Source organism: Cololabis saira, chromosome 15, assembly GCF_033807715.1.
Source record: "Cololabis saira isolate AMF1-May2022 chromosome 15, fColSai1.1, whole genome shotgun sequence".
Lineage (NCBI taxonomy): Eukaryota > Metazoa > Chordata > Actinopteri > Beloniformes > Belonidae > Cololabis > Cololabis saira.
The window spans coordinates 25,445,513-25,459,339 of record NC_084601.1 but is presented as its reverse complement, the minus strand read 5'-3'; the positions used below and the strand labels follow the sequence as shown (position 1 = coordinate 25,459,339).

The 13,827-nt window shown below is 38.0% G+C and overlaps 1 protein-coding gene across 1 annotated transcript; it reads right to left on the bottom strand.

Moving 5' to 3' along the window:
- Positions 1-450: 450 nt before the first annotated feature.
- On the bottom strand, positions 451-9,276 carry sdhaf3 (succinate dehydrogenase complex assembly factor 3). Its single transcript, XM_061741165.1, has 2 exons — positions 9,046-9,276; positions 451-887 (listed from the first exon to the last, which is right to left on the bottom strand). Exons 1-2 carry the CDS (start codon positions 9,220-9,222, stop codon positions 696-698), a joined length of 369 nt encoding a protein of 122 aa, XP_061597149.1. The 5' UTR covers positions 9,223-9,276; the 3' UTR covers positions 451-695.
- Positions 9,277-13,827: the final 4,551 nt, after the last annotated feature.

Below are 13,827 nucleotides of genomic sequence, written 5' to 3'. Positions count from 1 at the left end.
TGCACCCCACACAAATAAAAATGGGCTTCACAATCAGTGTTCATAAACCAATGGGGCACATGACTTAATGCCTTGTGCATTTAAAAAAAAAAAAAAAAAAAAAAAAGGTTTTTTTTACAGGCTATGGCAGGAACATCAAATTGGCTGCATCAAAGGACAATGGACAAAGTTAGGGTTCTTTGTTGGTTACAAAAAAGAAAAGTGGATAGTAGATACAGTGCCATATGAATCTGTGTGGATCGGTGAATGTGGCTTGTATTGTAAAAGTGCTTTGAATGGTCAACTAGACTGGAAAATCACAATATAAATACAGACCATGTAACAGGGGTGGGGGGGGGGTCTGCTTTGAGTGGTGCATGCATCTGTCCAGGGACACATCTTGATAACTTTAACTTTCTACCTTTAACACAAGTATTTTAGAGAAAAAATAAAAAACACAAAAGAAAGCAATTAGAGCTATCTTAATGCACCTGCAAAAGAGTGCAAGGAACCTTTTATTGTGACAGGAAGGAACTCAAAGACAGGAACAGGAAAATTACACAGCACTCTAACAGAATAAATCATTCTTAAAAGCCTCTTCTTGGCTCCTGAATATCACTCTTAATATTAGGCAGTCAGATATAGTTAGGCATTGCTCTGAATTTTTCAAAGAAGTTATTATTTGATGTCTGGTCAAAATCCAACAAAGGCCGGCGTCATTTGTCCTCCTGGATGTCAAACTGGTTGTTGGGTTTGGTGGATTCCAGCATGAGTTCGTACAATTGACCAATCTGTTCGTTCTCAAAGTCGTTGAGCTTCCCCTCCGACAGGTGGGCCCCAAACTTCACCGAACAGATCTGCCTCCCTGCTGATTCAAGTACCTGTGTCTGCAGGGTGTCCTTGTAATTCTAGAAGGAAATAAATAAACACAGATCACTATTAACACTGACAGAATTAGTAGCATTTAACTGGCCCCCAGAGCCCACCCAGCTTTCAACTCTCTCCAGGCAGTCAGGACTTCACTTCTGGAATTCACTGACAGGATGAAGAGCCTTGTAAATATTGGAATCCAGGTAAAACCATGCCAAAATCCTTTATTTAACCCCCAAAAACCCCTCCCAAACCACCACCTTGAAAACAGCAGTCAAACAAAAGTGAGTTGAAGAGACCATCATTCAGGGAGGAAGCACCAAATTCTGGGCCCCGTACACACTCAATGCAAGTAAGCCCCTACCCATGTCAGTGCATGAGGCGTGTGAGCAAAAAAAAAAAAGAGAAAAGAAAAAAGGGGGTATTTATCTTTTTGACATTAAGTATAAATAGGGTTTTAAGCGACAACCAGATCAGATTTTATTGATTACTTCATTCACCACCTTAATTGCTCTCTCTCTGGCAAAAACCATAATCACAATTATTTTTTAATGTATATTGAGATCACAAGTTATTTAATAGGATTATTCATTGGCTTTGGTAACATCACGAATTTATTGAACATTGACATTAGTTTTTAAGCACAGCACTTTAGTACCAAAGCTTTTTACCAGATAAAAATAATAAATTGCTTTATTATTCAATTCATATATTACTAGTGTGCACAAGAGCCTACAGTGATATTGGTAGGCTAGTTACATGTTGATATATGCAGCAGAAATATTGCTAGGTGGATCATTCATAAACCCTTTAAAAAAACTGAGCTTTTTTCTAAGGCTTGTTATATGTGTTTGGAGCATGTAAATATGGCTTATAGCATTGTAACGAAGGCGCTGCTGGTTAAGTCGATGTGCCGCTGTCTGTCGGGCTTGAACGTGAAACTAGAGATGGACCGATCGATCGGCAACCGATCGGTATCGGACGATAATGGCCCTATCCGTTTTGATCGGAGCTCGGAAAATAATAGTTCAAAGCAGCCGATCTGATGACGTTTACAACAACCTTTGCACAGCGCAAACCCTGCGGCAGGCGGCCTCTCGCCCGCCTCTGAGTTCCGCTCTGCGCCGAGCGCACATAAATGAATGGGTAAAGCCTGATTTATGGTTATGCGATACACCAACGCAGAGCCTACGCCATACGCTCTACGTTGGTGTAACGCGGAACCATAAATCAGCCTAAAGCCGGCGGCGGCGGTCTGTGCTTTGCACCCTCTCTGTGAAAGGCGCTTGTTTATCTCGGGGTACGGAAGAGGAAACTCCTTCCGCGTTCATTTGACCAATCAGAGAACAGCTGGTTCGCACATGGCATTTGTTAACAGCTTTGAACCGGTACAGACGTTTGCCTTGTGAACACAAACCCCACGAACGAGAGAAACGAAACAATTGTATCGATTTAGCCCCTGAATCAGAACAAAACAAACGGGCCACAGGTGTGAAAGTACCCTTAGATAACCACAAACTCTCAGTCTTGGTTCTACTGGATCTAACCGCCGCCTTCGATACAGTAGACCATCACATTTTATTAAATAGATTGAGGAACATGGTCGTCCTCTCTGGTACTGCTCTTAACTGGTTCACGTCCTACCTTACTGATCGAAGTTTCTTTGTAAATATGGATACATGTTCCTCAGGAATCTATAAGATAAAGTGTGGGGTTCCCCAAGGGTCAATTTTAGGTCCAACTCTTTTTAATCTGTACATGCTGCCCCTTGGGGACGTTATCAGGAAAGACGGCCTCAGTAAATTTTATTTTCATTAATAAGTTTTATGTTTGTGTATTGTTTTTATGTAAAGCACTTTGTGCTGCATTTCTTATGCATGAAAGGTGGTATATAAATAAAGTTTGATTTGGTTTGATTAGCTTGCAGCTTCTGGCTCTGCTGCCTTACTTAAGCGTGTTTTCCTTTGTTTAAACAAAACTATTTATGTCTAGTAAATATTCATGAGAATAATAACGAATAATCAGTAATAGATCATTAATTTTCCCAATGATTGACAAGACTACATTTCTAAAATGCCCATCCCTAATTTGAAGACACTTAAATCATGGCTACTAAATCAATGTATTTCCCTTTGGGGATTGGTAAAGTATTTTTGTAATTGAAGTGAATTCAAATTATAGTTGTTTGGAGATTTACAAGATTTACTCCAGTTTTGTCTCTCAAATGTTCACTTTCATTTTCTTGTGCCTTTACTTTCCGGAGTCTCTAAGCTCGCTCTGCTCAGATTTTCACTGTTGCTCAGTGAGGTTATTTCTTTATGCAACATTACTATAAAGTTATACAAAGTTGTCTCAGGAAATAAGTGTGACGCATGTCCAAAATTACTTTCGTAAGCTTCTGCCGATAGTAGGGAAGGGAGATGGCAAGAGGTGGAAGATGTCTCCTTAAAGTAAGCAAATATTCCCACAAATGAAAATGAAACTGATATTTTAATGTAAAATCAGCTGTTTTAAAAATATAAAGGAAGTGTTATCAGCATTATAGTGTATACACAGTTATGGTAAGAATAGTGCTTTTTTTTTTTTTTTTTTAATTGTAAAGTTGATCCCAAATCAAAATGATGTTTTTGTTTTGTATGTGTGGTGTAATGATTTCTCCAGTTTTCTTTAACAGGTGGGTCAACCATTATGCTTATTTGTGTGTTATGGAATGACAAAGCACAACAGTACAGGTATATAACCTGGAAAAAGCAAGTGAGGATCATGTTTAATAGTTGAAATGTCCCCAGCCAAATACTGCTCATCTTGTTTAGTTTATTTATCCACATTTCTTTTGTACAGTAACCTCTGGATAGGCTGTTCTGCTGTCTCCAACTGACTTATTTGGAGCACTCCCACGGGTGCTACAGAAATAAACAGATTACAAAACAAACACTCAGACCTTGTAATCCAGTAAACCCTGTTGCCAGTCCTCTATAATTTTAAGAAAAAGCTGAGATGGAGCAGAAATTCCACTCCAATTTTTTTAAGTGATGGTCAGGATTGAATGCTTGTCATTTAACCTCAAATAAAACTTTATCAGGTTTTTTCCGGAGAAGAGAAATCCAAGGCAGCCTCAGTCAAATTTCCTGCCACCTCGGCCTTTCGGGAGTAAAATAGTATTTTTTAGCCTTAATAGAAACAGCGGTACCTTTATTCCAAATGTAGAGTTTCTCAAAACAGTGTAATGGAAATCTACCTTACACTACTGTAATTATAATGCCCAGTACATTTCTGTAGTCAATCTGAATAACATTTGAACTGCCAACTCTGAGTGGGGAAAACGTGACTGTCCAGATTAGAACATTTATGTGATTTACTCTATGCTAATTGAAATAATGAATTGCGTTGATTAATTGTTGCATCCCTACATTAGAAAAGTTAAATAATAAAACAATGAAGGTATTTGGATGGCCTCAACAAAGTCCAATCAATCAAAGTCCACTAACTGAAACCCAAAAAAGACAGGCACAGACTGCAACGGACAATTAGGTCTGGAGAGGATAATTGGGACTAACCTCCCATCTATCCAGGACCTGTACCATTTTACCTCTACCAATTTTGTGAAAGACAAAGAGTTATAATTTCAAGCACTTAAAACTAAAATTGAAGCACTTCAGGCCTTGAAAACACAACATTGAAATTCAAGCACTTTCAAGGATTTCAAGCACCCATAGGAACCATGGTTATTACAAGGAGAAATAAAATCAGTAAGATGAAACATAACTAGATGTTTACAGTACGATACAATGTACATAATTGTGATAAAAAGCGGAAAAAATAATTATGAGTGTATATCTAGTCCTGTAGATATTTTACCCCAGCGATAAGGTACTTGAAGATTTTGAAAATGACCCTTGAAAGTGCCTATGGTGACGTCGCCATAGGCGCAGAGGTTCGGCCTCTGCTGCTGAAACCACACCCACAAGAAACCACGCCCACAACCAACTCCGCCGGCTGGAGCTCTGCCATTGTTTGGAAGCGGTGGCTGTTTCCACCGGTTTCCACAGCGAGGGCCAGTTAAAATGAGGTTTTGCATAGACATTTACCCTCATAAAAGGATCAGTACCAACAGTACGGACCCGGCAACTGCACACGAGTCAGCGGTAAGTGACATTATTTTTTTATGTTATTTATATTTGTCTACAAGTATGATCTTTGCATGGGCTAAGTATTTAGCTTAGCTCCGGAGCACCGGGGACCACTCACCGGACTGGACCGGTGAGGAGCCCCGGTGCTCCGGTGTTCCCTAACGGAGTGTTAGGGAACACCGGAGCTCTATTAGTACCGTAATACATTTTTTTTCTGTTCATGGTTTCAGATCTTCCAAGCAAAGCACCTGAAGCTGTTCAACGACACCTTCAGAAGATGCACGGTCCTTCCTTGAGCCAGCAATAGTGCATACATGTTATTTATATACAACTTATGTTCTTATTTTTTTAACAATAAAGTTGCCATTTGTGAAAATTTAGTGTTGTGATTTCTTTACAGTTAACATGATTCATTTGTCTTGTAACATAAGAAATGAAATGATGAGGAATCGGAGTAAATAACTGTGGTGTACCTGTTTAGAATTCAATTAAATCTTCCTGTGTGAAGACGAGGTGACCCGGATACCTCTTCAGGTAACTAAAGGCTGATTTATGGTTCCGTGTTACACCAACGCAGAGCCTACGGCGTAGGGTACGCGTCGATTTAACGCAGAACCGTAATTCAGGCTTTAAGATCCGTTTCCACCGTGTAACTGCATGCGAGCGTCCGACTATCACGTCGAGCTGCGTGACATCGGACGCTCTCTGTCCACACTGAAACCGTTAAACTCGCGGCCAGTTAGGACAGTCTAATACAAAAAAAATAAAGCAATGGAATTTATTTTGGCGCAGAAGTTTCTCGCATGGGACAGCTTTGTGTACGGAGCCGCTGCTCTTCTGCCCGGAGAGGTTTTGTTCCCTCCCCTGCTACACGTCATTCAAGCAGCCAATCAGCGCAGAGCCTCATTATCATAGCCCCTCCGCTCAGAATCAATCACAGAAAATGGGGTTAGAAGCGGTAAAACTAGAGACATGGCCCAGGCTGAATTTCTGATTTCTGTAGAAAAAAACAAGCTTTTGATTGTTTTTAAGACATTCAAAGCCTTTTTAAAATATACATTAAATGCCATAATAGGTCCCCTTTAAAACTAAAATTCAAGCACTTTCAAGGATTTCAAGCACCCGTAGGAACATGTACATTGTATTGTGCTGTAAACATCTAGTTATGTTTAGTCTTACTGATTTTATTTCTCCTTGTAATAACTAAACTATACAATCTGATCCCAATTTTGTGAAAGACACAGAGTTATAATTTCAAGCAACCTTGAAAACACAACACTGAAATTCAAGCACTTTCAAGGATTTCTAGCACCCGTAGGAACCCTGTATATACATAAAATTTGATTGATTGATTGATTAGCTATGTGTTTCTGGAAGTTAAGATCAACATCTAAAATAACAGCCAGGTTTTACTGACAGATGAGTTAAAGGCTGATTTATGGTTCCGCGTTACATCGACGCAGACCGTACGGCGTAACTCTGCGTCGATTTAACGCGGAACCATAAATCAGCCTTCATTTATTTTTCATTTATTTTTTTATTTGTTATAGAGGGACAATATACATTAATGAACATTTAAAAAAATGTAAATGCACCCAATTGTAGCCAAAAGGCTAATTTCCATTGGCAGTCCCACTGTCAGAAGGAACACAAGGCGTAGTAGTAAGCAAAAAAAAAGACATGTCATAGATACAATGTTTAGAAAGCAACATTACACATAACTCCTCCCCTCCCACACACACTCTATCCCAGCGGTCACCAATCCTGGTCCTCGAGGGCCGGTGTCCTGTATGTTTTACATGTTTCGTTGCTTCATTGCACCGTGATAAAAGTGACTGTGTCATTAAGAGAATTGTGCAGACCTCAATGACAAGCTGATGACGATGATTAATTAGAATCAGGTGTGTTTAAGCAGAGAAAACTCTAAAACATGCAGGACATCAGCCCTCGAGGACCAGGATTGGTGACCCCTGCTCTATCCGATCCACTAGCAGTGACACGCTCTCATTCCACCTCAGCAACACAGGAATGTATATACATCCCCCAACCAAACAATGCCAGAATTCATATCAACAAACAATACATTTCACACCAGCCACAAGCATATAGACCATGCACTCCAGGTAAATCAGGGACTAGTGTCGACAAATTTGGCTGTCGATTAGCCAATTCTTAAAATGTTTTTTAAATGAGCTGTATGAGATGGACTCTCTTATGTTTTGAGGGATTGTATTCCACTCATTAGCTGCCCTGTAGGCAGTGGTGGACAGTAACGGAGTAAATTTACTTGAGTACTGTACTTAAGTACATATCCAGAGGATTTGTACTTTACTTGAGTATTAGATTTCTTTGGTACTTATTACTCTTACTTGAATACATTTCCAAGACAAATATTTTTACTTTTACTCGAGTAAATTTCTAGGAAGGCTGAAAAGTACTGTGATAGGAGACCTATCACAGTGCACGCTCTCCACTGGGATGTACGTAAAGCGGAAATACGTCAAGCCTCCTCAAAACGATACCGCCAAAGTAGCCTGCGTTTGTCAAGACAGAGCCGCAACAAGTGAAAACAGAGCCGCAACAATGGCTACGCCTGCGTCAGGAGAAGAATATTGGGATATTGGGAGACAGGCACAGAGACAGACAAGACAGACATTGGGAGACAGTTTGTTATGCTCTATATTACTATATTGTATTGGTAAATGTCCTTCCTGTAAAGTTAAGTGACTTCAACATTGAGTTATTGAAAGCAGAGATGTAGTTTTTTGTAAAGCAGTGGTCTTTGAGGGGGATCCAGACTTAGTTGGATGGTGCAGGTTCATTTGGTTTCAGTTCATGATTGTTAATAAACTCTGCATCATCTGCTGTTCTCTTATGATCCCATTCATTTGATTTGTTTTTGGTGTTTCTGCAGGTTTTATATAACATTGTGGTTCTAAAAGCAGCACATAAGTGCAGCTGGTTTCAAAGAGTTAATTCTCAGAAACAAGAGTTAAAAGATCCTTAAATTAATTTAGAAAAAATATAGTAATTTACTGATGTGGAAAATAAAAAATTTACTCTTACTCTTACTCTTACTTTTACTTAAAGTAAATTTAAAAGCATTTACTTTTGGATACTTAAGTACCTTTAAAAGCAAGTACTTTTCTACTCTTACTCGAGTAATATTTTGACTGAGCTACTTTTACTTGTAACGGAGTAAATTTTGACCAGTACACACATAAAATACATAATGTAACATATATAAAATTTGTACATTACTACGTGAATAGAGCTAAACTGAATGAGCTTGGACTATAAGTATTGTACTCTTTGTATTTGTACTCTTACTCAAGTTTGGCTCTATATTACTTGATTTTGATTTCATTTTCAGTTTATAAAAAAGCAATCTTTCAAAGTTACAAAGGTTAATATCTGTTTTTGTTTGGTGCTGTTCTTTGATGTTTATGTGTATACATATATAGGTGTGTATATGTGTGTATGTATGTATGTATGTATGTATATGTGCATATATATATATGTGTATATGTTGTGTATGGGTATGTTTATGTTTTTTTTTTATATATTATTATGTGTATATGGAAGTATGTGTATATATATGTATATATATATATATATATATATATATATATATATATATATATATATATATATATATATATATATATCAAAGAATATAAAAGGATGTGTATAAAGGATATATATAAACCTTATTGGTCCTCCTTTTCTGGTTTTTTTTCTGGATTAGTTTTGCTATTGTTTGTTGGTATGTAGGACAGGCATTAATATAAGCACTATGCTTCTGCCTGTGCCTTTTCAGTCACTATTTTATTTTTATCATGTTTGTGTTCAATGTTTGTTTGGTGAAGTGACTGAATAAAGAATTTCAATCAATCAAGTACTGGGGTCGAGTACTCTGTCCACCTCTGCCTGTAGGTAAAAACTGATTGACCAAATACAGTTTTCCTGAATGGGATCTCACAATCACCTCTAACAGCCCCTCTGGTGACACTCTCTTTTACTCCGAGCCGGCTGCTTGTGTTCTACCAGAGTATCTTGTGTGTACCTTCCACTCCTCCATGAAGCCCTCCGCCTCCTTGGGGGTCGCGGTCTTGTGTTTTCGGAACTCCTCCTTCACGTACTGGTCTCCCAGCGCCCGCAGGTGCAGCGGCAGGAACCGGTGCAGCACCAGGATCCGCTTGTACAGGACTCGGACCGCCGACACCTGCGAGGACGCGGACATCTCCACGTCCAGCTGAACACAACTATCTTCAATGATACTTATTCAACTCGCGTCCTTATGTATCCCGGAAGTTGGCTTTTTTTCTTCTAGTTCTTGAAAACTGTCCTTCACAGTCGCTCTGCTGCCACCTACAGGACAACAGCAGTAAGAACAAATACAAAGGGCAGATGTATATCCGTTTTCAGGAGTAAAACTGTGGAACTCTTTAGACAACGACCTTAAATTAGCAAACTCAATAAAAGCATACAAGATATTATTCAAAGCAAAGGTAATGGACACATATATAGAAGCAGAATAAGCACACAAAGAAGAATGTACACATGCATGAGATGAAATGACAACATAAATTGACTTTGTCGGTTTCTTTATTTTATTATTATTATTATTATTATTATTATTATTATTATTATTATTATTATTATTATTATTATTATTATTATTATTATTATTATTATTATTACAGTTGGGGAGTAGTCTGGAGGACCCAGGTTCAAGTAATGCTGAGAAAGAATTTCCCCATTGTGGGAGTACTAAGGGAAGCATTTATTTATTACAGCTATTGTTGTTATTGTTATTATTACTATTATTATTATTTTGTGTAACCTCATGACACTTCATTTGTTCTTTTTATATATTCTTTTATGATAAAAGGTGGGCAAGATAAGCTTTATGCTTCAAGCCCCACCTTTTCGGTAAAAATAATCACAATGTTGACCAGTTAAAGAAGAACTAACAGGTCTGTGAGAGCCGGAAGTCTTACTGGTTGACAGGTGATCAAATACTTATGTCATGCAATAAAATGCAAATTAATTACTTAAAAATCATACAATGTGATTTTCTGGATTTTTTTTTTTTTTGATTCCATCACTCACAGTTGAAGAGTACCTATGATAAAAATTACAGACTTCTACATGCTTTTCAAGTGGGAAAACCTGCAAAATCGGCAGTGTATCAAATACTTGTTCTCCCTACTGTATATAGGTCTGATCATACACAGGAAATGTCAGGTCTCTGAGCCACACCCTGACAGCCATGCTTGCATTATTTTTGTCAGATAACATCAACTTTTTATGTATTTTCTTTCAATGTTTGACACGTCTCTGATCATTCGGAGAGGTATAGGATGCCCAAATCTAAAACGAGGCACTTCCTTACACCACATGGGGGCACTAGGAGTATGAGAACTTGTGACTATACAGATTTGTTCAGAGTGGGCCTCTGATCATACACAGGAAGTTGGAGGTCTCTTGGACAAGAGCTATAGTGGACTGAATTGCCATGGCAAATCATCAAAATTAGCCGCAGTGCCAGCACTGCCTCATTCAATGCAGAAAAGTGATATTTTCCAACAGTACTTCCTCAAGGTGTGAATCATCAGCTCCTGTATGGTTTCGCCAACAGAAGTATATATGTTGGGGCAGCAAATCACTTTGTGTTGTCTACAGCCAGGCTATCACAGCCATGCTCCTAAACGTACATTCATGTTTATTTTTGCATCAAGGTCTGTCTTTGCATCAAAATCAAGGTAGTTTCTTCCTTTCACCACATGGTGGCAATATGAACATGATCAAATATAAGCATATGGATCACCACTGAGTTAACTCTGAGGTCGCCATGCAAAACGTAATACAACGAATGTTTCCTGCCTTTCATCGGTTATGATTTAATATTTTATAAAATATAGAATGATGAACTTGTGAATAGACCCATGTTACAGTGTATGAAATGTTTGTCTTTGTGAAAGGGATCTAGATCAATTGTCCCCCTTCCCAGGGACAATTGGGTGATTTTGAATTAACTTTTTTCATACATGTCTGGCAAAACTATCCACTTCCTGTTTCATGGCCAATGATGCAGCCACTGTTTGGCATCCATCAATTAAACTTTATGTGTAGTGTGAGAACACTTTGAGTATATTCAGTGCAATCTTCAATTTCATGTGATGAAGCACAGAGTAAATATAGTAGCCTACAGCTTGTCATCAAAATAATTTTCCTTCACCAGAATGTGGTGCTATGGAGTTCATCCAAAATTGTCAGATCCACTTGTTAAGCTTAAGGCACATGCAAGTTAAAACAACTTTTCTAATCATGGCAAAGCATTGAACTTTGCCATCCTCTCATGATGACGCCCTTTTGAGAAAAAGTTACAGTTTTTTATTCATGATAAGTATCTCATAGCCAGCATTTTCGTCCATTGTTCTTGTAGTTTATTGTGCTGGTCTGACCCCCGCCCCCGCCTTTTTTCTCTTTTGTGCATGTTTGCAGGCTGGAGCTTCAGGAGCTGCATGTTGACCTGCAGTCCCCTGTGATCATCCCACTGCTGCTTCCACCTGTCTGTGTGGATGTGTCTGCTATATGCTTGCTGACATACTGACCCCCTCCCCCTCTGCTCACCTCAGTGTCTGCTGTCTACATCTGTTTAAATAGTCATCCCTGTACTGCACCAGTTAGCCTTTGTGTCTGTCTCTCCTTTCTCTGTTCTTCATTCTCTCTTTCTGTTTTCTCTTTTCCTGCTCTGCCCAGCTGATCTTCAGCAGGAGGTTCCCCCTTATGATCCAGGTCCTGGTCCAGGTGTCTTCCCTCCCACTAGGGGAGTTTTACCTGCCATTGTTTATGTTATGTTTATGTAATAATTGCTCAGGGGTCATGTTCTGGGCCAAAACATCACTGCTCTAGAGGAGATCTGCATGGAGGAATGGGCCAAAATACCAGCAACAGTGTGTGAAAACCTTGTGAAGACTTCATTTGACCTCTGTCATTGCCAACAAAGGGTATATAACAATTGAAATTAACTTTTGTTATTGACCAAATACTTATTTTCCACTATAATTTGCAAATACATTCTGTAAAAATCAGACAATGTGATTTTATGGATTTTTTTTTTTCATTTTGTCTCTCATAATTGAGATATACCTGTAATGAAAATTACAGGCCTCTCTTATCTTTCTAAGTGGGAGAACTTGCACAACTGTTGTCTGACTAAATACTTTTTTGCCCCACTGTGTATATATATATATATATATATATATATATATATATATATATATATATATATATATATATATATATATATATATATATATATATATATATATATATATATATATATAGATGAGTTTCCTCCTAAATCTTAACCATTACACTTAAAACAAGACTCATCACTGGAAAAAAAAAAAAAAAAAAAAATGTGACCTGTTTCAAGTAGATTTTCACTTAAAATATTAAAATATTATTTCAAGTGAAAATTTACTGAAACAGAGGAAAATTGTCAAATAACAAGTTATTTTTCTGTTAATGACTCTTGTTTTAAGTGTAATGAGATTTTTTTTGACCAAAAATGAGACATTTTAACTAGAAATATGAGAAATATTCCTGGTAAGATTTTGAGTTTTTGCAGTGCACCTGTGTGTTTGTGTGAGCCAGTGTATTTAAGGGGCTCTCTAGCCCTGCTTGCTCTCTCTTGCTGCTCCCAGACTTGGGCTTGGTTCCAGGTTTCCACCGGCCATGGGGAGCTAAAGTATTCTTTCCTCCTGCATACAACTCTTGCACTCAGCATACTTCATTCACCCACACACAGCATACATGACTGACACCTTACATTTAAACCTACATATACTTTTGGTTTACTTTAATGATTGATATGATTTACTAATAAAATTAAATTTTTGAATTGGTACTCCATGTGTGGACTCTCTCTTTGTCACTGACTGGCCCAGTTTGTGACAACACTATATAAATAAAATTGAATTGAATTGGAAGAGCTGGAGGAAGTGTCTGGGGTGAGGGAAGTCTGGGCATCTCTGCTAGGACTGCTGCCCCCGCGGCCCGGCAACGGATAAGCGGGAGAAAATGGATGGATGGATGATGTGTCACTGAAATAATGATTAGTGTAGGTTTAATAGAAAAAGTAATAATGAGAAAAGTCTTTCAATGATGATGAAATTACCTCAATATTTGTTCCCCTTGAAAATATGTCAGTTGCACTTCTTTCTTCGGTTCAAAACCTGACTGCAAATATATTCAGTCAAACCTTTAATCAAAACTATTTGGTCTTTATTTTTTATTCAAAAAGATATCACATTAAAGATTATTCTAATTTATGACAATAATTAGTTTATTTAATAAAACATGAGGATTACAGGGTGGACAATGACATGACAAGGTGGCCATTGGTATGGCAGGGTAGACAAAAGTAATGATTTCATTTAAAACAGAAAACTGTTAATGATTGTAAAAAAATAATGTTAACTCATAGCTTATGGTACTGCAACTGAACTCTTGTCAAATGACATCATACCACTTCATTTTCATGAATAGTAGTAAACAATGGAAAAGACTTGAGTCATTTTAACTCACTGAACAGATGAACAAAAATAAATAACCTACAAAACCTGTTTTTCAATTTAAGTTTGAGGGTAGACTCAGTTCTCTACATCACTGGTCTTCAACATAGTTCCAAACAGACACATCAATCTGTAGAGACGACCTGTTCACCAGCTGAAGTCCTCTTGGGGACCTGATCAAAGCAACTTGATAATGGCAATGTGGTGCATACACTTCATATTTTCACTGGCCTTCCACATCCATGATGAAAACTGGGTAA

Excerpts from the sequence above, each read along its gene's own strand:
- sdhaf3 (XM_061741165.1), bottom strand. The coding sequence starts at position 9,222 with ATGTCCGCGTCCTCGCAGGTGTCGGCGGTCCGAGTCCTGTACAAGCGG. Across the intron at positions 888-9,045 it reads GCTTCATGGAGGAGTGGAAG|AATTACAAGGACACCCTGCA; the intron begins GTACACACAAGA and ends ATTTCCTTCTAG.